Source organism: Amblyomma mixtum, chromosome 6 (genome assembly GCF_055824585.1).
Source record: "Amblyomma mixtum isolate Tamu chromosome 6, ASM5582458v1, whole genome shotgun sequence".
NCBI classification, from domain to species: domain Eukaryota; kingdom Metazoa; phylum Arthropoda; class Arachnida; order Ixodida; family Ixodidae; genus Amblyomma; species Amblyomma mixtum.
In genome coordinates this window covers 88,778,218-88,802,502 of record NC_143017.1, presented here as the reverse complement: position 1 = coordinate 88,802,502, position 24,285 = coordinate 88,778,218, and the positions used below count along the sequence as shown (strand labels likewise).

Sequence of the window (24,285 nt, the reverse complement as noted above, 5' to 3'; positions counted from 1 at the left end):
AGTCTATGAGAAGTCTATAGACTGTCTGTAGACCATTTTTATAAGGGTGGCTCGCTAAACTGCGATAAAGAACGACCGATGCGACGAATGTGTTTTGCTTTGGCATGCACTGCTTGCCTGAAGGAAGGATTGGTGGAAGGAATAGGGCTGTGGTCGAATACAACTCAAGAATGAAGCAAGAGATGCCTCTCAAAGGAGGACCAACATCCGATGACGTCGACCGAATTTTATGATGCCGCGGCTAATCCGTGGATTAATGTAGCACATCTGGGGATTAACCACTACTTAGCCGCGACATTGTGGAAATCGGTCGATGCCATTGACTGGAAGACCTTCTTTGAGGGGCATCTGCCGCTTCGTTTTTGAGTTGTATCCAACTATAGCAGGTCTAAGGCGGTTAACCACGACGTCATGAGAACCGGTCAACGCCATTGGCTACAGGGCCTCCTTTGAAGGGCATTTGCGCTTTGATCCTGGGCTGCATTCGACTATAGTTGCGCTTTTCCAATTTAATGCTGGTGCGAGATTTCCTTGAATTAGGAGCTCTTGTGAAACATGGCGTCGCCGGACGCAAATTTTAGATCTTAATTACGATGGAGCCGCGCACACGAAGTGCTGTGGGTGACGCAAACATCCGCTGATCAGTCGGAACAGTTGGGCTAGCACTTGAAATAGTGAAGTAATCGCCGATTAAAATCCAGTTGCCCTTCAAGCTTCTCCGCAGCGCACAACGCCAAGTGGGGGGGGGGCGCATGATGACGTCATCGAAGGTATTGGTACATTTCCAACGCACAAACGCCTGCTTTGAAGGAAAAAAAACCAACGCCACCGAAGGCGAACCCTGCGGAGAGTTGTTTGGCAGCGTCTAACGAGTCAGGGGACGGTGAGGCTGACGATAGCGGTAGTTTGAAATCATACCTTCCGTGACGTCACGCTGAGTTTCCCGGCACACCTCCGGTGTATTGAGGAGAAGCGCGAAATTCAATCGTTGATTACGTCACTATATACTAGTGCAAATACACTTGGCATGCTTTACCTACAGGCTATATAGATTTGAATCTTTGAATATCGCGAAATTCTCAAAAAAGTGCTGCAGTTGCCTTTTAAAAGCCTTCGCTGCAGAATACGTGTAGCCTTCGGCAATACACCGAAAGGTAAGGATGAAATCCTTGGCCTCACAAAGATGTAAAACTTAATGGGTGCTAGAGTCCTCCGCTAGAACGCTACATCATGAAACGCAAACCATGTGGCCTCAGGATTTTTGACGAAAGCTGTACAGTGGCTGTAACACCTGTCCTGGCAGCGTGTGCCGTCAAGAATTTCCCATAGCAACAAATAACTCCCAGTAAACTTGTTGCTTCGGAAAAAAGAACTAAAGAGATCTCCGGTACGAACGGCACAAACCTGCGGGAAGAATTGGCTGGCGTTGAACGACGGTCGTCATGTGAGATTCGTTAATTGCGTACACTGGATGACTTCTTTTCGGCGTACAGGCCAGCATGTCTAGTTCATTGTTTTCCGTGGCTACAGCCAAAGCATTAGGAGGCGATGCAAGGTGCGCGCAGTTAGCAACGGGGGCAGGATGGTATACACGGAGGGCGCTGGCGAGAGGGGTGCAACCAATCGCAGCGGAAGCTGTGGCAGTTGCCGCCTATCGGGGCGGTCGTCGAAATCAAAATTTTCCTCGCCTTAAAACTACCGTTTGAGGCTCTTCTACGGTACCTGACATGACAAAATTTGATGTGGTTTGATGTGGAGGTTTGGAGGCAGGCTTTTTCCAATCCTTTCGTTTCGAAGTTAGGGTTCTTTCCAGCTGGCATAATATATTCCTGGCATACAGCCTCTGCAGAAACGTAATACCATCGAAGGTGTATGTATATTTGTTTTACTTGCGCCCTTAGTAATTATGTATTTTGTTCATTGCTGAATTGGCTATGATATACACTTAACGTCCAGGATTCGAATTTTCGTTTCCTGATGATAGGCTGCACATACGCCCACTGCGGGAGCCGTACAGGAGGAAAACAGTGTTACATTTACGCGACCTGCTAGAAAGCGAACTGTTGCAGTGCATGCCTTGATATTGGTAGTGTAATAACGGTGTTAATTCGAAGCCTGCATGTCAAGCCGCTGTTGAGATGCAGTGTTTGTAAAAAGTTGAGAGTTCAAAAAAGTATTCCTTTTAAACCGGGTTGGTAGGGTTCTAGCATTAGTGGAACTCCTAATCTCAGGAAGGGGGAGGAACAGAATTCATCTTACCTTTAAGAGGCCTGGAGCGCTGCGTATACATAACGCGCCATTAGGCATGGTTCACACGCAAATTCCTTTCCATTCTGACAAAGGCTGTACCTATATAAAAACTTGCCTTCTGAATCCGACAAGAATAACTAAAAAGAAGGCGATATGTACACTAGTTTTGGTGCAGTCATTTAGTCACAAATTATGGTTTGGTTTGGTTATTGGGGTTTAACGTCCCAAAGCGACTCAGGCTATGAGGGACGCCGTAGTGAAGGGCTTTAGAAATTTCGACCACCTGGGGTTCTTTAGCGTGCACTGACATCGCACTCTACACGGGACTCTAGAATTTCGCCTCCATCGAAATTCGGCCGCCGCGGCCGGGATCGAACCCGCGTCTTTCGGGTCAGCAGCCGAGTGCCGTAACCACTGAGCCACCGCGGCGGGGCTAGTCATAAATGAGGGAATTTGAGAGCGACTTAATTTGCAAGAGGAAAACGGGCACCTCCGCAGGGACTGCGCAGCTTTTGTTTTTTTTCCAGTGGGGACACATGACTTCGAGTCTACATGCATGATTATTCGTTTTTTTTTTATTCCAAGTTTCATTTAAATATGTATTCATTTTTTTAACTTTGTATTCTCTATTTTTGTTTATATATATTTCAAAAGTGTATTTGTTAATGCATATCAAACTTCAAGTGAAATGGGCAGCTTTATAGAGATGTAAACACGAGGAGTGATCCATTGCATTAAAAAACTCTGCGCACAGTTTGTTTCAATTATTCTAGTCGTGCTCATGAACAGGGGTCATTCAATCAGTCACTTCGGTTCGATCATGACTGGTTCATGTTACTGACATTAAAATTCTTTATGACTGTCAATGAAGCCAACTAGCTGAGCCTCACTGCATGTGCTTTACATGAATAACGTTTTAAAACTGCAGCGTTCGTAAGAAAACAGATCAGAGTGCAAGCAAGGGGGGAAGGAGGGCCGGGGGGGGGGGGGGGGGGTACCTAAACTTACAGGCGCTAACTTAAAGTTAGCGCTTGTGGTGTATCCTTCGTGTTGTCCGTGTTTCTGAGCGCTGCAGACCACATACGAGGGGGTACCCAAAAAAAACCGGACTAAATTTTTTGGTCGGCAAAGCTTCTGTGGTACCGCGTTTTGCCACTAGGAGCGCATAGAACGAACATTCCAGAGTCAGTAAGCCGAGTGCCATCGTTGAAGGAGGTCAGACTAGTTTAGGCAGAGTTTTAGAGTGACGACTGTTTTGTATGAATGTCGTTTTTGCAATGGCTGATTTTCGTGAACAGCGTGCGCCGGTGAAATTCTGATTTTTGCTCGGAAAAAGTTGAATGGAAACTCTTGAAACATTAAGAAAGACGTACAAGGACGATGCTATGGGGACAACTCAAGTGTTCCTGAATCGAATCCTGAATCAAAGCAACAATCACGCCAATGGAAAACTTCAAATTCACCTCGCCTCAAGAAAGCTCGTCAGGTGAAACCAAACCTCAAAACAATGCTGATTTGTTTTTTCGACGTGAGAGAAGTCCTCCATTGAGAATTTGTTCCGCAGGGTCATACAGTTAGCCAGGCTTTCTACTTGGATGTTTTGAAAAGATTGGGCAACAGTGTGCGGTGGAAGCGGCCAGATTTGGGGCGGTCGGGTGACTGGTTTTTCCATCATGGCAATGCCCCTGCTCACACAGCCCTGTCTCTACGACAAATTCGGACCAAAAATGGCATGACCCCTATTCCTCAACCCTCATACTCTCCCGAACTTGCCCCGTGCTACTTTCTTTGTTTCCTAGAATGAAAAAAATAGGTGAATGGAAAGCGTTTCGCTGATGTTGCTGAGGTGAAGAAAAAAACGACGGAGGCACTGTCAAGCATCACAAAAGATGAATTTAAACAATGTTTTCAAAAATGGAATGAAAGATTTGACAAGCGTATCATTGCAAGTGGGGAATACTTTGAAGAAGATTGAAGGTATGTGCTTAAAATGGAAACAAATAAGTTCAAACAAAAATAAGCCCGGTTTCTTTTGGGTACCCCCTCGTAATGGACAGCCAACTTACGCAATCAGCTACTCTCATCAACAGCGCCTAGTAATGCGATCGGTGTGTCTGCACCTTAAATCTACGTCACAAGCTTTGTAAGCGCACCTGATCACTGCTCACGGGAGCTTTTGCGCAAATGCAGCGGTCAGTAGATCACGTAACTCATTGCAGAAGGCGAGCTCGTCTTTTCTGGTGTCCTATGTCACTGTCCACTCAGTTCGTTCTCTTCTTTTCACCACCATTTTTTTTAACATGAAAGTTTATATCTCTCCTTCCTCTTATTTCCATTCTTAAAAAAAAAAAAAAACAGTGCATGCGAAAGACGTTGGAGAAACGTTTAAAACATGCTTCTAATAAAAAAAAAAAAAAACAGGCAACTGCATTATTCGTGCTTCTCGCATTTACGGACGCTCCTGTCATTTCGTACAGATCACTGAAAATTAGCAGAACGTGAAGGTGAGTCGTGTAGTTTGACGCTACTTTCACTTCATTAAGTTATAAACAGGCAGAGATGTATTTTAAACACGCCTAATTTTGATTTCGCAGAAATATTTTACAAAGTTGTTGCATAGTTGGAAAATCAAGTGAAAAACACTGCTTTGATCTTTCCTTGCTTGCAGTTTTCAGAACAGTATATTTTCTCTTTCTACTCACGAAACTATGCCATACTGGCCGCACGTCAAACTTTAACAAAGCTTAATTGTTTGGGGTGCGGCGATGCATTGTCTGTCGCGTAGAAAAAATTATGCGCCCAGTTCGCATAATTTTCAGAAGGCGGTCTCCATGGCAGTACTGAAGGCCCCTATACGCTCGTCTGCGTGTTCAGGCGTGCTTAAGCTTGCATAATAACATCTCAGAAAAGTAATTTCTCAACTTATACCGCACATTTTGGCGCATCAGAAAATTCCGTTCGATTCAGGCAAGGACTGCGACGGTAACCTAGTGGTTTGAGCATACGCCTTGCATGCAGGAAGTGGGATGTTCGGTCACCAGGGCACGAACCTGCTTAATATTTGGTAGGCATTCTCCGGGGCTAGTCTTTGACTGCACTACGACTGAAATGCTTGAGAAAGTTTGTTTCACACTGCCCCGTGCATATCGATCGCTAGGCAAGCTGATCTCGCGTCATTAAAATAAAATAATCGCAGTCATAATCGTCACGGATTTCAGCAAGACTTCTATCGGTACTCTTCTTATACGACTGGCGGATGTAAGCGGACATTCTTGTACAAATTAGATATGCGTTAAAATTTCTCATGCAGCTGTCAAGGCGCAATAAGTAGTATATACCAGGTATCTCAGGGAACACTAAGTAATTTTGAAAAATATTGCTTTTGTAGCATAGTACTACCACTGTTGTCGATAAAAAAACGGTGAATCGTCTTCAGTTGCAAGCTGGGTAACTCATATTTAATAACTATTTAACTATTAGAGTTAGGCGCCTAGTCGCAATTAAAGATGTGTAGCCTGCCGGTAGCAATAGCCATATCAGTTTTTAGAATTGCGAAAACGCGACTACTCTTGGCGATGTGGCTCGACAAAATTTGGCTTCTTGTCTAGATACGTGCACTGAAGAGGTTGTTTTGCCAGCATGCTTTTCGAAAGCGCATATATTTTGGCACGATGTAGCCAGAATTGTTGGGCCACAGCGCCGTTGATAATCGCGTTTTCGAAATTCTAAAAACCAATATGGTTCTCGCTACCAACCGGCAACAAATCTCTAATTTCAGCCAGCTGCTTAAGAGTAATAGTTGAAAAGCTAAATATCAGAAATTAGTTAACTAGCTTGCTACTTCAGAACATTCACCAGTTGTCAAGTGTCCGCGAACACTGTAACACTACGCCGAAGAAGCCATATTTTTACTTCAAAAAGTCTATTTTTGAAAATCACTTGGTCTTCCCTGAAGCGCCTGGTACACGAAGTGTATCAGGGAAGCCCGCCACTAATGTTTTAAGATGGGTTTTTTGAAGTTTTTGAGATATTTTGAGAGCGTTTGCGCATCGCAGCGCAGCGCAGGCGGGATAGAGGATGTGAAGGATGAGCGCCACGGAGTGCCGCCTTTTTATGGGCGTCACTGTGCTCCCAACTAGGGGTGTGCGAATATCAAATTCTTCGAATACGAATCGAATACGAATACTTGTTTTCGAATATCGAATCGAATATCGAATAATCAAGGACAGACGCATTTAACCACTAGAAAACATTTATTTGAGCACCCAAGAACATCACAGTTCAACTATCGATGATTAAATGAACACAAAAGGTGTCTGTGGCTGCACAAACGGTATCAGTCTCGAACATTATTCTTAGAAGAGTGGAAATATCAGAGAAGATGGCTAGTACACAGCATTGATTAAGGCTAGCTTGCCATCAGCACGAACGCGGGTTGATGGGATGAACACAAAAGGTTGTCGTGAAGGAAAACCCGCTGCTCCACATGGTCAGGCAGAAGCAGTTCCCTTCTAGCTGAAACGACTCCTCCAGCCATAGAAAATGCCCTCTCAATTGGCACTGAACTGGCACGTATTGCGAGGTATTTCGTGCACAGCTCTGGCTATACCAGCTTCGCTGGTATAGACACAAAGAAGCTCACCAGCGCAGTCAGCTACGACATGGCCCTTGGAGGAAGGAATGCGCATTGCTCTGGGCGCCGCCTTGTTGTTATGTCTCAGTCGATAGGGTATAGCACAATATAGATAGGGCTTGCGGACCGAAATTAACGCCGGTGTTCACAATCAATATTCGGCTCGATACGATTATTCACGACGGGTCGAATATTCGAGACAACACGAATACTTGGATTTCGAATCGAATACGAGTACTAAAAATATATTATTCGAATTATATTCGAAAATTTCGAATATTCGCACACCCCTACTCCCAACGCAAGGGCAGAGTTTTAGAATTTCCCAAGAAATGGCTAAAATTTGTTGAGCCACAGCGGCGAGAGTGATCATATTTTCTAAATTCTAAAAATTAATATGGCTGTAGCTAATGACCTGCTAATTCCAAGCAGCCGCCTACATGTAATAGCTACAAAGTTAGCAATCAAAATTTAGTTCAGCGGTTTATAACTTTCTATCACTCGCGTCTTTTCTGGTGTCCGCCTACACCACACATACACACACCAGACACACCGCAAAAAGTGTGTCTTTAACTCAAGGAGCCTATATTTAAAGAATCAGTGGCGGGCTTCCCTGAAACACCTGGTATACTTTGTACAACTGCTTGTTGCTCGACGTTCATTATTTATTCGTCTGTTCTAAGAAGCAAACAACGTGTCGTTTAGATTGGCTCAGCTACAACAACCTAAGCAACCCACACATTGTGCTGACCATCTGCTATCAAAGCGACTTTGCATGGTGCCATCACTCAAACATTACGGTGCCTTAGTTGCATTTACATGTGCCCAATGAAAACAAACTAAAAATCAACACAAGAATTCGCCTCCACACAGCTGAGGTGAGCGCACAGTTGTTTGCACGCAATGTACTTCATGCATTCTTAAAATCTTTCTTTTTTATAAAATCTTTCTTTTTAAGCTGCAACCTTTTATTTGGCACTCGTTAAGAAAAGACACGCATAAGTTATACTTTAGAGCGCATTGTGCAAATAAGAGTGCTGTGCGGATAGACTAAACCTGCCGCCTTCTTCTATCACTCTAAACACAAATACGCCTATATGGGTGTAAAATGGGAGTAAGCTGTCCTCTATGCTAGAGGTCAGCTTTCTCTCCTTTTACTCCTTTCTGTTAAGGTTGTACACCTCCTCGTGTTTTCGTGGACCATTGTGCACTAACCAACCGTGCCTAGAACACCGCACATCTCTCCGCTCTTCTAATCCATAGTGCAGGTTGGAGTAGGTTACCCTGCTGTAAGGAGGTCAACGTGCGGCGTCTGCTACCTAATGGTATACTGCTGTACGAGGGCTATACTGTTGTACGAGTTTTGCACGCTAGGCTTCAAATTTTCATCAAAGGAGTAAACAAAGAAGCAACCTGTCCTCTATAGCTCACTCTCCTTATAAGGGACAGGGTGTGCTGCCCCAGCCCTGTGGTATATATTTCCAACACCAAAAATAATTGAGGTTGGCAACGAAAAAAAAAAATCTCTCTTCAAAACATTAGAAGTTGTTGCAGTTACAAAGATTTTAATCCAGGTTTCAGTCTCCTCTATTTACTGACCTCAAGACCTCCGGTGCCACGTTTAAAGGGCCACTGACCAGGGTCCGGACATTTTTGAAAAACAAGCCCACTGCATAGATGAGGCATCGAGGATAACCTCTGCAAAATATTAGAGCCATGCGCGCCCCGAAAAGCTGCGAAAATTCAAATCAAAGCCCGTTCGTTCTTTCCTTCCTTCAAAAACGGGCCCGGCCCACTACTCTGCACCCCGCTGACGTCAAGGGGGGCTACTTTCGCTAAAGGCACTCCATTGGTGCATGGTTCTGACTGACGGGAGAAGGTTGGGCGTAGCCTTGGCGTCGCGTCGTCTGCACAAGGCTTTCCGCAGCGCCTTCTGTTCTAGCTCATGCCTACAAACCCGCATGAAGGAACAAAAAAAAAAAACTGCGGAGGGAGCGTGCGGCGACAGCCTTGAACCCTAGCCATAAAAAGTAAAAAAATAGTAAAACTGAGGGAGTTGGCTCGCCCCCCCCCCCCCCCCCCCCCCCCCCCCCGCCGTGATCCCGTCACGAGACGCTCTGCGTGCGCGCTCCCTTCTCAGTTTCTTTTCTTCTATGCGAGCCCCCCAAAACAAGGTTTTAATTAGTAGTGCAGCAGAGCCTTTCCCTCGCTCGCCCACATGACCGCTCCGCACACACACCCCTTATCTTTCGTGCATCTTGCGTACGCCTTGACTCCAATGAATGACATATGCTTTGGAGCGGAGAAAAGACACAAACACACAGAACACAAACACGCATGGAGAAAAGCAAACGGGCGGTTGCCGGGTCCGCGCTTCGCCGTGTGTTTCGAACACAACCGACTTCCGCCCCTCCGCTCGTGAAACGGTGGGGAGGCCTAAAAGAAAATGAAAAGGTGGCTCGTTAACTGGGAATGGCAAACAAATGTATGAAAGGATGCGCTCGCTAACAAGTCTAGGTGGTCGAGCCGATCGCGCCTCTCGATCGTTCAGTGTGCGGCGAAAATGCAAAAACCAAGAAAAGAATTCTATTGAAGGCGGGGCCATGACGTCGCCCTGTGACGCACTCCACAGACACCACGCCTCCGGCTTACACCGGAGAAGGAAGGGGTGATTTTGCCTTGCCGAGCCTACTCGACGAGGAGCGGGAGAGAAAAATTTCGAGGAGGGAATGGAAGGAGAGGAGGCTCGCTCAAAGTGAGGTAGAGAGTGTTCGGGACGATGGGGTGGGCAGGGGGCCTTTAAACGCCTCCTCCCGTTGCTAACTGCATCAAGTTACTATGCTTTGCAGTGGGAATATGCCCCCGTTGCCAAGAGTAAGCATTCCGCATATTTAGTGATCGAGGTCTATTCCGAAACTTTAGCAGCATCATCATCATCACCAGCCTGACTACACCCACTGCAGGGCAAAGGCCTCTCCCATGTCTCTCCAATTAACCCTGTCCTTCTCCAGTTGCGGCCATTGTATCCCCGCAAACTTCTTAATTTCATCCGCCCACCTAACTTTTTGCCGTCCCCTGTTACCTTCTCTTGGAATCCACTCCTTGGAATCCCTTTCAGCAGCATACCCTGCCGCTAAAAGGGAGTTCACTAGAGGACAGCCTATTCCCTTTTTACTCCCCTATAAACTTATTCATGTTTAGAGTGCTGTAGTTGGTTTACTGGAGTTCAACGTCCCAAAGCTACTCAGGCTATGAGGGACGCCGTAGTGAAGGCCTCCGGAAATTTTGACCACCTGGGGTTCTTTAACGTGCACTGACATCGCACAGCACATGGGCCTCTAGAATTTCGCCTTCATTGAAATTAGGCCGCCGCGGCCGGTATCGAACCCGCGTCTTTCGGGTCAGCAGCCGAGCGCCGTAACCACTGAGCCACCGCGGCGGGGCGGAGTGCTGTGGGATTAGAAGTTACTGTGTAGTATAAACTAAAGCTGAGAACGTCCTCTCTGCGAGGACAGCATTATTTTTCGATCTAGCCCCACCAGCGGCCGACACTTTCTCCAACTGCCAAACTTTTGGCGCCTTCCAAAGATGAAGGCGACTTCGCGCCCTCCGGCGAAGAGCTCAACATATATCATATGCAGTGCGCCCTATAGGTGTGTTTTGTAGAAATACCGCCACTCCTGAGGACTAGTACAAAAAAAAAACGAAATGTGCGTTTGTGAGAAAGAGGGAATTTTAAAATTTCGTTTGTTGGCAGCATCTTTTCGTGCATTATGTTGCTGACCTTTCCAAGATTTTTGTACACATTCAATGAGTTCTCGCAGTTTTTAATAAAGGTTTTCATAAACTATTCTTCATTATTATTAACCTACCTTTTTCTGTGTACTTTGTTGCCTTTCTCAATCTGTTTTCTTTACTGAACACCCAAAACAAAAATGCCCAAAAAACAAGTTTTTCTTATATTTTTTGAGTGCCGAAGTTCGAAAGAACTTTTGTTTTTCGTCAGCAGGGATGTTTTCGGAGACGCTTATCAATCCAGGTAAAGGGTACCAGACAAATTATCGTCCAGCGAAATCGCTGACGTAACAAGTTTTTTGTTTTTTGTGCGCACCAAAACTGTATTTTCGCGCACAGCTTTATCCTCGTTTACTATGCATGTTCCGCAGCATATATTTGCAACACCTTCGACTTCATTGCTGCACTGTTTGCATTTTGTTTTCTTCTTAAACCTCGTTGTCATACTTAGCAAGTCCACCTTCTTTCGAACGACATTTTCTCCTTTGTTCGCACTGGTTTCTTTTATTTGAAATGCAACAGAAACTGCCTCCAGTTGTTAGCAATTTATTGCAGTTTATTTCGCGAGCCACCCGAGTCCATGCGTTCTTCCAGGCCACAGCTTGTCGGTGGGAATTTCTCCAGCTCGCGCACGCTGTCAAGCCTGCAGTAAAGAGAGAAAGAAAGAAGAAAACCCACCGTGAATTCACTTCGCCTACTTTCAAGGTCACAACGATCATTGAAGCATAGTGATATGCATGCGATTATGCATGTGCGACTGTCATCGTTCTCTGTGCAGCACAACGGCCAGAAATTGTGAGAAAAAACTATAACACTGCAGTACTAATTCCTTTCATGTCTTATCGATTTCCACCAATTCGCTATCTTTTCTTTATTTCCCTTTACCCATCTATACTCCGTTTCGTACATCAGGTGCAACGCTGTCAAAGTTTGCACTCTTGTTTGCGCTGCCTACATCCGGGACCAAACAGTAGTACCTTCCTTGTTGTAAGCGAAATATAGTAAATACTTTGCCTGTGGGCTTACTATAAAGTATAATCTGGCATCAGGTGCAACGCTGTCAAAGCTTTAGCGCTCTTGTTTGAGCTGCCTACATCCGCGACCAAAAAGTAGTGCCTTCCTTGTAGTAAGCAAAATATAGTTAATACTTTGCCTGCAGGCTTACTATAATCTGGCATCTGAGGGATTGAAGGTGGAGGGGACATTGTGCTAATCCTCTCAGTCGCCATCATGCTACTGCCGAGGGTAGCTGATAAAGTGAGACGCAAGATCAACGACGTAATACTTTAACAAGTGTTGAAATTCGTTTAAAGTATATATAACAAATGTAGCAGAAATATAGCAGAAAACAAAGCAGAAATGTCATCAGCGGAAGTGACGGCACCACTTATAGTCACGTGATCAACAAAGATGGTATTTGCCTGATTAGCAGGGCCTGCATTTTTTTTTCCCCCGCAGACTGACGGCTGGTCACCAAGAGGCGTCGCCAAAATGGCGGCCGCTATTGGTAGCAAGAATATGGAGAGGGTGTTCTCATGTGAGTGCGGTCGCTCCTTTCGCTGTATGCGTGGCACACGCGTTCGCAGGAAACATTAAAAAATTGTGCAGGATACGACAAACCCGTTTTATTTTATTTTTTATCCATAGCTCTCCATCATGTCAATGTTTGCCGAAGACAGGAAAAAAACAGTCAGGTTTAACGGCCATGTGTTTCCGTAGCATCTGCACGATAAACGCTGTCTTTCGACAGCTGCTTCGGACACACCTCTTGGAAAGGCGGCCGTTCAAATTTGATATACATTTACTACGGGTTATGTCAATGGTCTAATGATAGTTATAGACCGTCTAATGAAGGCCACAGAGAGTCCGTGTAGCGGCAAAAAAAGAATAGGACAGAAAGTAGGGCACCACAGTCTTTGCCAGACTGTACCGTTATTTAGACCTTTTTCCTTTACACCTGGTCCTTTTTTTGCTTTTTTTTGTTTGTGCAATTTATATGAACCCTTAAAAAACACTAAATACGAAATATCACTGACCATGCGCAATGTGAAACTGCTTTAAAATTTTTCCTGCTTTTTTGCTTGTTTTGCTTATTTTGCCCTCGATTACCTTTGTTTTTTGGCTACCGATAGTGTGAGCTTAGGCCTAATGACAGTTCGGTATACGTTGCACTCATAGGTGACGAATTCTGTTCATGGCCAGTGCTGTGCCTGCCTTTTTGGATTGCAGGCTGATCATAACCTGGGTGCATGACACGTGTGTAAGCTACCATTCAGTGAGATGCCTCCACCGTGGATTTAACGTTTCGTGCCGAGTTATTCATGCTCAATGTTTGATTGATTTCACAGCGCAAAATCCGTTACCAAATAGTAAACAATAATTACCTAAGCTCGGAATAAGTCCGGCGGCAGGTAACTTCTCGGAACGTATATGAAATGAACCAGCGAGATGGTTCTGAAGGAACGGTCCACATCGATCAAAATTCTTCCCAGGGCATTGCTCGCGTATCTACGCGCAGAAATTTCGGCTACTTTCCCGACTTCCAGGTAATCATCGCCCGCTAATTTTGCTTCAGACTTGTAGCTGCAGCGGCACGACTGATATACGAGGGGGTACCCAAAAGAAACCGGACTAAATTTTTTGGTCGGCAAAGCTTCTAGGGTACCGCGTTTTGCCACTAGGAGTGCATAGAACGAACATTCCAGAGTCAGTAAGCCGAGTGCCGTCGTTGAAGGAGGTCAGACTAGTTTAGGCAGAGTTTTAGAGTGACGACTGTTTTGTGTGAATGTCGTTTTTGCAATGACTGATTTTCGTGAACAGCGAGCGCCGGTGAAATTCTGATTTTTGCTCGGAAAAAGTTGAATGGAAACTCTTGAAATATTAAGAAAGACGTACAAGGACGATGCTATGGGGACAACTCAAGTGTTCCTGAATCGAATCCTGAATCAAAGCAACAATCATGCCAATGGAAAACTTCAAATTCACCTCGCCTCAAGAAAGCTCGTCAGGTGAAACCAAACCTCAAAACAATGCTGATTTGTTTTGTCGACGTGAGAGGAGTCGTAAATTGAGAATTTGTTCCGCAGGGTCAGACAGTTAGCCAGGCTTTCTGCTTGGATGTTTTGAAATGATTGGGCAACAGTGTGCGGTGGAAGCTGCCAGATTTGCGGCGGTCGGGTGACTGGTTTTTCCATCATGGCAATGCCCCTGCTCACACAGTCCTGTCTCTACGACAATTTTGGACCAAAAATGGCACGACCCCTATTCCTCAACCCTCATACTCTCCCGACCTTGTCCCGTGCTACTTTTTTTGTTTTCTAGAATGAAAAAATAGGTGAATGAAAAGCGTTTCGCTGATGTTCCTGAGGTGAAGAAACAAACGACGGAGGCACTGTCAAGCACCACAAAAGATGAATTTACAATGTTTTGAAAAATGGAATGAAGATTCGACAAGCGTATCATTGCAAGTGGGGAATACTTTGAAGGAGATTGAAGGTCTGTGCTTAAAATGTGAACAAATAAGTTCAAACAAAAATAAGCCCGGTTTCTTTTGGGTACCCCCTCGTATACGCCTTGCTTGTGGAAGACGATTTCGACAGGCGTCTACCTCCTGGATAATTGTGACAAAGCTGCCTGCTCTCCTCTCAATGGCGAAGGCAGCTTAATGCTCCAGTCTCACAGTTGTCCTGCAAGTCAGGAGGACAGTTGTACAGGACCGACATGCACCTTACTGTTCATTTCTAGGACTGCGATGCCCAGGGCTAAACGCGTAGTTTCTGGGTTATAAGCGGCACGTTTTTGTCACGGAGCACTTTCTTTTGTCTTTTTGCTTTCCTGGTGGAGGTTTGCATGAATCTCTCGTTACACGAGGCGACACCTTGCTGCCAGTGTTGGGCAGAAAAACTCCTTGGTAAAGAGGGAGAGAGAGGGGGGGGGGCGTTCTGGATTGGCGTTTAATGCCGGCTGAACAGCGACGGCGGTGGCACGTCACGTCCAAGGCGGGAGCCTCGCGCATGGGGGCTTCGCGCGGGGTCCCCGGACACGCCCTTTTCCCCCTCTTGCTACCCGAGTCCCGGGCCCTTTTTGCGTGCGCCCCGTGGTCGTTAGTGAGCTAGCCTAGGCCCTCGCTCTTATGATTGCCCCCCCCCCCCCCCCCCGTATTTCTCTCTCCCTTTCTCTCCTCATCCCATCCTCCATTGTACGATTGCAGTGAGCGCGCACTCGCCCGACGGCTGCTTGTATTCGCAGCCTTAAACATAGAGCACTGACCAACCATTCGTGTGTGTACCGCCTGACGCCACGGCTCCTCGGTGACCTTGAAAACGCTCGGCAGCACTCTATCTTTAACGCTCTCAGCGCGGGAGGTGCGGGCAATGTGAATGGCGCGCCGAAAGTCCCGTGACCGTCCCCGATTTACTTTCCTTCTGTTCCGTTTTTTTTTTGTCCTTTCTTTTTCGGTTCGGAGAAACGCGAGTGCTATCATTATTACCGCCGAACATGTATGTACGCGCGAGTAGTTCTTCCCTGCCGGTCATCGAGGGACGGACGCTCGCTTACGTGCGGAGAGACGATCAGCGCAAGAGGAGATTTGGCGCTCTCCGCGATGGCATGCATTGTCATGTTGCGAAACGCTCGCGCGGCGCTCTGAAGACCCGGTGCAGGGGCGCCACACCCCGCACACGGAGCGGAGGCCGCGAGACCTCCCCGTCATGCCTCGCCTGTGCACGTGAGTGACCCGTCCGCACAGGCCGGAGGAATACGATGAAAGGAACACATAAACGCTTAATCCCCAAGTATATATGTGAAAAGAGTACTTGTTGTTCTCTTACGAGTTACGCTAGTTGCAATGTCGCAGTCACAAACTTACGAGTTACTTTCCGCAAGAAGCATGATCGCTGTAATGCCTTCTCAATTTAGACGAAGAAATAACGATAAATTTGAGTGATGAGTGAAAGCTATGCGTTCTCTTTCAAACTGCTCGTACTTGTATACACACCTGAATGCGAAGTGTTTCGATGTGAAAGAGTGCGAAGGGCCGCTCGCAAGTATACAAACATGACAGGCCGGATGCTTTATGATGTTTTATGACTTATGTCTGTACAATGAAAACTGGTTGCACCGGGACGCGAACGATATAAGTTGGACCCGCTATTGAATGACAATGGCACACTATAGGGTGGATTCCAAAGTGGAAAAGAGCCATCCGCACTATTAAATGATTACTCCTAATGGCATGCTATCATGATGCGGGAGCTTAGATTACCTGTTTTTCGTACCGTTTCCATTCAATCACTGTTTACAGTGATAGGAAGAAAATATTGAAGAAATCTTGTACACGGACACTGGGAGAACAAAGAAAAGTTTTTACCAGGCTGTCAGTCATGACTTCATCCATATTTTGAGTCTCGTTCATGTACCAGGAGAGCAAAAAGAACTTACATGCGTCAACTGCTTGCAACAACAATCAATCCATTCGCGACCATAGCAGTGAGCAGAGCGGCTGTGAAAGTTAACGGGCTGCAGTTATGGTTTGGCTAATCGCACTCCAGCTCCAGGTTTTTAAAGAACAGAAGAGAGCGATGGACGAACAGGAGCACATCTAGGCAATATAGGATTATTGCTGTAATTTTTTATTAATGGAGTCTTATCTAAGTATAGTTCACTGAGAACCAGTCAGCTACGGTTTGCCGAATATGCGATATATAGCTGCATCTTACGATGGAGTAGCTAAACTATACTGTCTGAATTAAAGTCAGGATTTGCGACCGGCCTATATGGCATTCCATGCCTTTGGTTAAAATCCTGCGCACCTATTGTTGCAATATATCTTGTTATCGTATTCCAACTGTCGCTGACATCAAAAGAGCTAGCATGAGATTGGAAAACTGCTAACGCCGTTCCGGTTCATAAAAATGGCCTTCGGGGTCTGGTTTAAATTACAGGCCCATTTCGCACACAAGTACGTATGCTGCAAGACATTAAAACACATTATATATTGCAAACATTTATCATCACTTAGCTGAAAACAACTTCCTAACTCCTCATCAGCACGGCTTCAGGACCAACCACTCCTGCGTTTCTCAAATGATTGGATTTTCCCCGAGATCTTTTTCGTCATTTGATTCCTGCACACATACTACATCATGTCGGATTTTCTAAAGGCTTTTGGTACAGTTCCGCACTCTCTTGAGGATGACCTGACAAACTGAAACAAAAAGCAGTATTAACGGATCACAGTCAGGCTCAGTCTTAGCATCGTCAGGCATCCCACAGGGGTCCGTACTGGGGCCAGTTTTAGTTGTAGTATTTATTAGTGGCGTGAGCTTAGATATTACATACAAAATTAGAAAATCACGTAGACAGCAGTGACTTGTATAATATCTCGACCACAGCTTCATGGTGCCGTAAATGGGATATGACAACAAATATTTCCAAGTTTTACCACGTACGGTTCTGTGGGAAAAGAGAGACCATAGGAAACGACTACAATTTAAACTGTCAGCAAGTAGCAATCACCGAGGAAGCAAAATACCTCGCAGTTATATTTTCATCGAACCTAACTTGTTATAGCCATGTAAACTATGTAACGGTAAAAACTAGCCGCGCACTAAACTTTTTGAGCACAAACTTCAGAAAAGCACCGCGTGCAGTCAAAGACGAGTTGCCCTTTTTTAGTGTGCGCCCTATCTTAAAATATGCAGCTGCGGTGTGGAACTGCGAGTCTGTAACCCTCGCTCAGACTGTGACCGTGTGTTGTGTTCTGCAGTGTTATTTTTTTGTGGCTCACTCATCTTGACGCTTCGCTTTGTACTGCTTCAGGCTTGTAGAAAGTGCGTTCACGGTGTGATTACCTGCTTTTGTTGCAGTGATACCTTGCCTCCTTGACCATTGTCCGCGTTTCTGCCTCTGCAACATCCCTCCTACAAAAATGCCTTCAGACGATTTGTAGTACCATAACAAATAAATAAATAATAATAAAAAAAGTCTGACAAATAACCTACAAAGTATAGCTGCCATTCTTGAGGCAAGAAATTGTCGGGGATGATTCTATAAGCACAAGCTAAATTGGTTGGCATGGTTGGCAGCTATAGATGAATGGGTTAACGGGGCACATTGTTGGGATGGGTGCAGTTAGCATGACGGCACCTGTAATCTCAGAGGCATATACGGACACATATTTCATATACGGACGTACAGTCCAAATATGGTATTTATTCCATATATGTGTTTACGGACCTGGGCATAGAGTGAACTCATTTCGAAACAATAGGCCCGCTGATTCGACTGGGCCCTCACTTACCGGGCGCACTGAAGTATTATATAGATGACGGGAACTGCGGGAAGATCACTTACTCTGCCGGCAATTCTCAAAACTTTGAACAAAAGCAAACGGTCCCAGTTTGATCCAAGGTTGGACTGCCAACCTCGTTCCTCACTTTGCTAAATTCAAAGGCCTTTGAACGTCGGCTTTGTAATAGAAAGTGGAATCAACGTGGACCCGTTGTCAACCTAAACACCTCAGAGCGGGTGCATGGCTAGTGATTTCTTCGAGACCTAAAACGCAGGCGAAATGCTTCTTGAGCAAATACTTATCATTCCTGGATATAAATTCTAACACCGGAATGTTTGAGAGATGTACGACAGAAAGGCTGAAGTCTCTCATCCCATGGTCTTGACACAAGAAAAGTGTGTTTTACTCGCAATAGGACAGAAGTCATCTGAAAGACGCGTTGGTTAACAGAGAGTCATTTGAACCTGCGGTGATTACTTTCAATGATTTCCAGTGAACAACTATACACAAGGACAAGAGAGAAAAAATACTAACAAAAAAGAATCTTTAGAAGTAGTGCATATTCAGTATAGCATATTTATTGACATTGCCATGGTGTAAATGAGTGCCAAGCCATTCAACAAGACTTAGCCGGCACTTGCCGGTAATGTGACTGTAAACGAGCGGCAGGAATTTGGAGATGTTTCTGGCACGTCTCCGAGCTTCTGCCTTGTTGTTAACTAATCTTTAGTGCGTATAAAAGGCAAGTGGCTTCTTGGCTACAAATCACTATATGCGTGCGAGACTTCGCCACTACAGAAAAACTACGTCTATTATTATAGGTGAACGCATACCGGTGGTTCTCCTTATTCATAGTTTTGTTTTGCTGAACTCGACACGGTTCACCTAATTCATGGCCCTGTTTCAGTACACCAGTCTACTTGACTTAGTGGGCGCTTTTCTTTTTTGTGTCTGTGAGCAAACAAGTATCCCGAGTCCCTTGGATACAACCGTGATAGATATGCGACCGCGCAGCATGGGACAGTGTAGGTTCTAGTTTTCCAAATTTAACCCTACCGCGCGCCCTGAACCAGAAGATAAGGAAGACAAAAAACTCGCGAATCGTATGTGCATACGAATTTAGATCTAAAGATGCGCGTCCCAAAACCAAGCGCCCTGATTCTCGCTGTTGCTGTTGCGCCTTTCTCGTCCAATTCCCAATAACGTTCGAAGCTTTCCGTTGTTTCGGCCGCTCGGACGCACCGCCCGTCTCCTCCTGCGGACTTCCTTCCGCCTTCGGAAAACGCACGCGGCCCCGTTCCAGCAGCCGTGCACGGACAAATGGCGTGTTCCTCCGTCGGACCCCTCGCAGGAGGCCGCGCGCCGCCTCCGCCGACGCTTCCTGGAATGGGAGGGGTGAAAACCGCAACGGTCCGCGCGGAGGCTTCCCCGCTTCACGAGGAAGGGAGGAAGCTTTTAACCCGTTCGCACCGCGCCAACGCCCCCCTTTCCGTCCGTATATGCTGCCGCCCTTCACCACCGCTCGCTGCGCTTACTCCCGGAGCACTGGGCCGCCCGTTCTCTGCTCGTTTCAGCGAAGTGCCGGTGGAGCCCGGCGTCCGTGCGCCCGCTGTGCTCACGTTTTTCCCCTTTGTTCTCTCTCGCACTTCGTCCATTCCTGCCTTCTTTTATTCCTGTTTTCTTTTCTCTTCATCTTCGTCTTTCATTTGCTAGCCGCGCTGCCTCCGCGTCCTCCGTGGGAGCGGTTGAGTCTGGCATGTGCTGTAGTAGTTGTCTTCGCAGCGCGCACGCCGCTCAAGTGCTCGTTTTTATTTTTGCTTTTATTTTTTCAGGAGCGAAGAAAACCCCGAGTCGCCCATCTGCGCGCCGCCGCCGCCGCCGACGGTCACCTGACGGAGAAGGAAACGAAGACGATTCATCGAAGCCTTTTTGTTCTTTTTATTTTCTCCTTTCCGCGCCCACGCTGAGAGCTGAAAGAGCAGCGCTCTCACTCCCTCGCTGTTGGGGGTTAAACGCTTTCACGCAGCCCCGGTCAATGCTTTTTCGGACAGTGCATTAAAAGAAAACTACAAAGCGCCATCGCGCAGCGGCGCGGCGGCTCTTTTCCGCGTTGGTTCGAAAGCAAAAACTGCTGCATCGACGATGACGACCGGCAGCAGGCACGGCTATATCGGGTTCCTTCCTCTGCACCCTCCCCGCGTCTCAGCTAGAGGCGAGGAATATGGAAGCCCTGCTGGACGATGGTCAAAATGGCAATTATGGCCACTACACGGGACGCTCTCGACGATGACCTTCTCAGAGGGGGGGCTAGTCGTCTTCTTTTTTCGTCTACCCGACCTCTTGACATGCTCGTTAGGCACTGCACAGGCATCTTAATCTATGCCTCGCTTTCTGGAAAATGCGTTTTTAGCCGAAAGAGAAAAACGGGTAGAAAAATATGAAAGATACTCGAAGGTGGAGAGTGAGCTGCTCCTTTCCCAAGCGCTATGGTTTCGGGGTCGGCGCGGGCCTTGCCTGGCCGACCCAGGCAGTGTCTTGTAAACGTTTCCGAACGAACCAGTGCCCCTCGGCGGGGCGCTCTTCTGATCTAGCCGGCGAGCCGAAGACGGACGAGAAAGGTGAGCGCCTTCGTGGTTGTTTTTCGCACATCGCAGGTTTTTCGACGTGAGGCGTTTCGCCGGCTTCGAAGCGGTAGATACTTCCACCAAGCGTGTTGGAATTCGAACAGCTTGTCGGGGACACGATAAACTCACTGCTCCACGGCGCGAAAATCGTCACAAATTTAAAGATACAGGACAAGCACCTTCCTTGAAAATATTGCAGTTAGCGTACCTTAAAAGTACCTGCTTCCTCCAGTTGCACTCGTCTTCTGCGCCGTTGTGCTTCATGATCGGTACTTGTGCCATTCGCGCGCTTTCTATAACCCGGTTATATGTATATTTCGTTGAATTAGACGCGTGTACGCTGCGACGTAGAGACCTTTAGAATAGGGTGACCCTATCGGTTATCGGCATAGGGGAATAGCGGGACAATAACGCCCCCCCCCCCCCCCCCCCCCCCCCTTCCGGTTACTCTCCTGAGCATGCGCACTGGTGCCCGGCTATTCCATTATGCTCCTAACCGATAGGGTCACCCTATTCTAAATGCCCCCCTCCCGTCAGCTGAGCCCATGGTGATATTTTCTGCCGGCTCAACCACACGGTCAGTGATTTTAGGCACCGCTAAAGCAGTTAAGCAAGTTCGGAAACTTTTTAGGAGAACTTTGCCGCTTTCCCCCCTTTTCTGTACGAAATTCGCGTTGGTACAGAATAGCTATACCATAAAAAGGCAGTGCAAACTGTTGTAACCTCACGCCTGCAGAATATTTATTTCGTTTCACTTTGCCAAATGGGGTATGCGAAAAATGGTTTCTAGCAGTAACCGGGTTGTGTTACGTAGTAATGTGAAGAAGATACAGTAGCTTCTATACAGCACAGCGTAAACCGACACGAAACTTGCTTTTACTTCCGTTAGAGCGCACATTATCAGCCCCCGATGAAAAACCTCGCAGTGCAGATCGGAGGGAACTTGTAAAAGCCACAGCGGTGAATTAACAAAAAGTTTGCTGCGAATTTTAGCACCGAATCGAGCGAATCTGCAATATTGCATGCCTCGCAAGTTCTTCCGATTGCGCATGAAGCGAAATCCGGCATGTAGCGTTCGTGTCCAAGGCAAAACTTTGCCCCTGGTAGAAAGATGACCGTACAGCGTCTCAAATTAGCCGCGTTTTCCGATAGCGAAATCTCGCAGGAACGAACTGAGAACATCGGCTTTCCATATGAACGCCACCGAACGCAGAGACATATTCGTGCGACGATGGCGAGGACATCTGTGGAGTGGTGCACGAATCATACACGAAATCGCGCGCGGGCTGAAACGCCGATGTGCCCGAACCTGACGCGACGACGCTGCACGAGTCTGGCAACAGCCGTTGCTAGGGGCAACACGGGCGCTCTTCTCCGGCTTTGCTCCGCACGCTTTCCTCAAAGCCCGCTTTTTGTGGACAGTGAAGTCTACTCAACGAAACTGTGGCAGTTGGTTTGCGTACGGGTTCGGCGAAGTAGTCGGCATCCCTTGGATTTGTGACAAGGGGAAACGAATGTCCGTCAACCGTGTATGTGCCTTCGCGCCGTGTTCGTGCACAGCGAAAACACAGTTCTGCATTTCTGTTTTGCCTGCTGTACAGGGTTTATTATTGCGTAAGGCAAGTTGTTCGTGTATATTGAAGTGTGCGTAAACTAAAGCCAAGCAATTTCAGTCATCGCTGCAAAGAGCAGAAAAATAACGCTTGCCTCCAAGCAAATATCGCCCAGGTTTGCATGCCAGCGCCATCTGTTGCCGCCGGCCCTCAACTTGTGTCGCGAGGGGATAAGACGCTTTTTTTAGGGCCCGTTGTTTTGATTCAGTTTGCTCGGCCTTGCGCGCGCGTTGGCACACTCTTCACTGTGATTTAGACAGCGACCTCGTCCGCGAATGCACGAAATCCGGTTTCTGAAAAGCATGTTTATGTCCACCGTGAGCCGACGGCGCTGGAGAAGCACTAGTCGGCGATATCTCCGCCGTTTGTTTGGGCAGGCAGAGAACGGTAAAAGAGAAACTTGGCAAGGTTATCGTAATTTGGTCCGCGAAATTTGCGTTGCATTAAAATCGCTTCGATTGATTTCTCGATACTTTTTTTTTCTTTTCATCTTTCGTGGGTCACGTACATTCACCTCGAAACATTGCCCTTTTCGGCCAGTCGAATGGTGCGGAGAACGAGTTGCAAATGCTGCGAGTTTATCAAGTGGTGACGGCATGGTTCGCATTAAGTGGAAATCTTGATAGATATCATTAGTAACCTGTGGTGGCGACTTAGTGCTTGTGACGTTTGACTGCTGAGGCCAAGGTAACGAGTTCGATCCCAGACGCGGCTGCATTTCTGTGCAGGAGAAATGCAAAACGCTTGTGTACTAAGATCTCACTTCACGATTAGAACCCCAAGCAGTCTGAACCAATTAGTAACGTTCATTACGGCTTGTCTGATATTAGGAGTAGCTCGATACTGAGGGCAGCTCTGGTACGCAGAACTCAATCAAACGGTCAATTATATTTTTAATAACCCTTTTGATCTGACGTGCAATAATTTATGGCGTCATGCGGTCATTCACCCCATCGCTGCCACCTTCCCCTCAAACCTGTCTTAATTTGGGCGTGAACTTGGCTATTAATCAATAGCAAACAGGTAAAAAATAACTGGCAAACGGAAGAATATATCGCGCTCGAAAACTTGTATCCGAACCTTTGTCGAACAGGGTTTTAGAACTGGCTACATTTAGCCATTGCCTGATGTACCTACGTCGATCTCCGGATTGAACCATATTTTAGATGCGCGCAGCTCTAAAACCTGAGGTGCTGTTGAAGAAATCTCTAGGACAGCTAGTTGCTTCTCCTTTTAGCGAAGAAGAAACAGTACTACACCCACTTCCTACTATTCGGCATTGCGGCTGTTCACACCAGGCAGTGGCGTAGCCAGAAATTTAGTTTTCGGGGGGGGGGGGGGGGGGGGGGGGGGGGGGGGGGGGGCTCGTGTTGCAGCCTGCTCATAGAATTTGTGGAGGGATAAAACGCAATAATAATAACTTCATCGCCATATTGACAATGCCACTGTGTATTAGATAACGCTACGCACTGTCTGGAGAAGTGAAATATGTATTTTTTAAAATTAAATATTGTATTCGTATGTCGTAAAAATCGTCGCGGACATAACTGATGCCAATACTTCCATGCTTTTGCGTATTTAATAAGTAAAGAAAATATCACACGAAGTCTAGAACTATATCAGTCCGAAACCAGCAGAGCAGTGCATGCCGCTGATATGAAAAACGTAAAGGCCATGGAATAAGAAAGTACAGAGGACAAATATTTTAATGAATCTTTGTCGTTCAAGAACTTTACCTTTTTGTACATATGCAGCGGCCAGGAAAAAATCTCAACGACGCTGTCCTTTGTTCCAGTGTACTGCGCAGCAGCAGCTACAGCGCGGTCATATATTGCGAGTAATTGCACCGAAATTTCAGTCGCAGCAACGAGCACATGTATAAACGAGGAGTTCTGCAAAATATGCATTAGCAATTCTAAGACAAAATTCAGTATTAGATATGCGAAGATACAACTTGATAAAGGACAAAAAAGTGCCAATGGAAACAAAGTCACTGTATGTATACACAAAACCTCGCAACAAGATATTTAAACACAGGTATGCCTCCATTAAATCTACGTATCTAAGCAAAATTAACTC

The 24,285-nt window shown here is 46.5% G+C and overlaps 1 protein-coding gene across 1 annotated transcript in view; it reads right to left on the bottom strand.

Moving 5' to 3' along the window:
* LOC149339621 (uncharacterized) overlaps positions 1-24,285 on the bottom strand; it is a 180,913-nt gene that overhangs the window by 10,266 nt on the left and 146,362 nt on the right. The window contains exon 6 of the mRNA XM_089550957.1: positions 11,208-11,321. Within this exon, the coding sequence (XP_089407083.1) occupies positions 11,208-11,321 (114 nt within the window). The remainder of the gene's footprint in view (positions 1-11,207; positions 11,322-24,285) is intronic.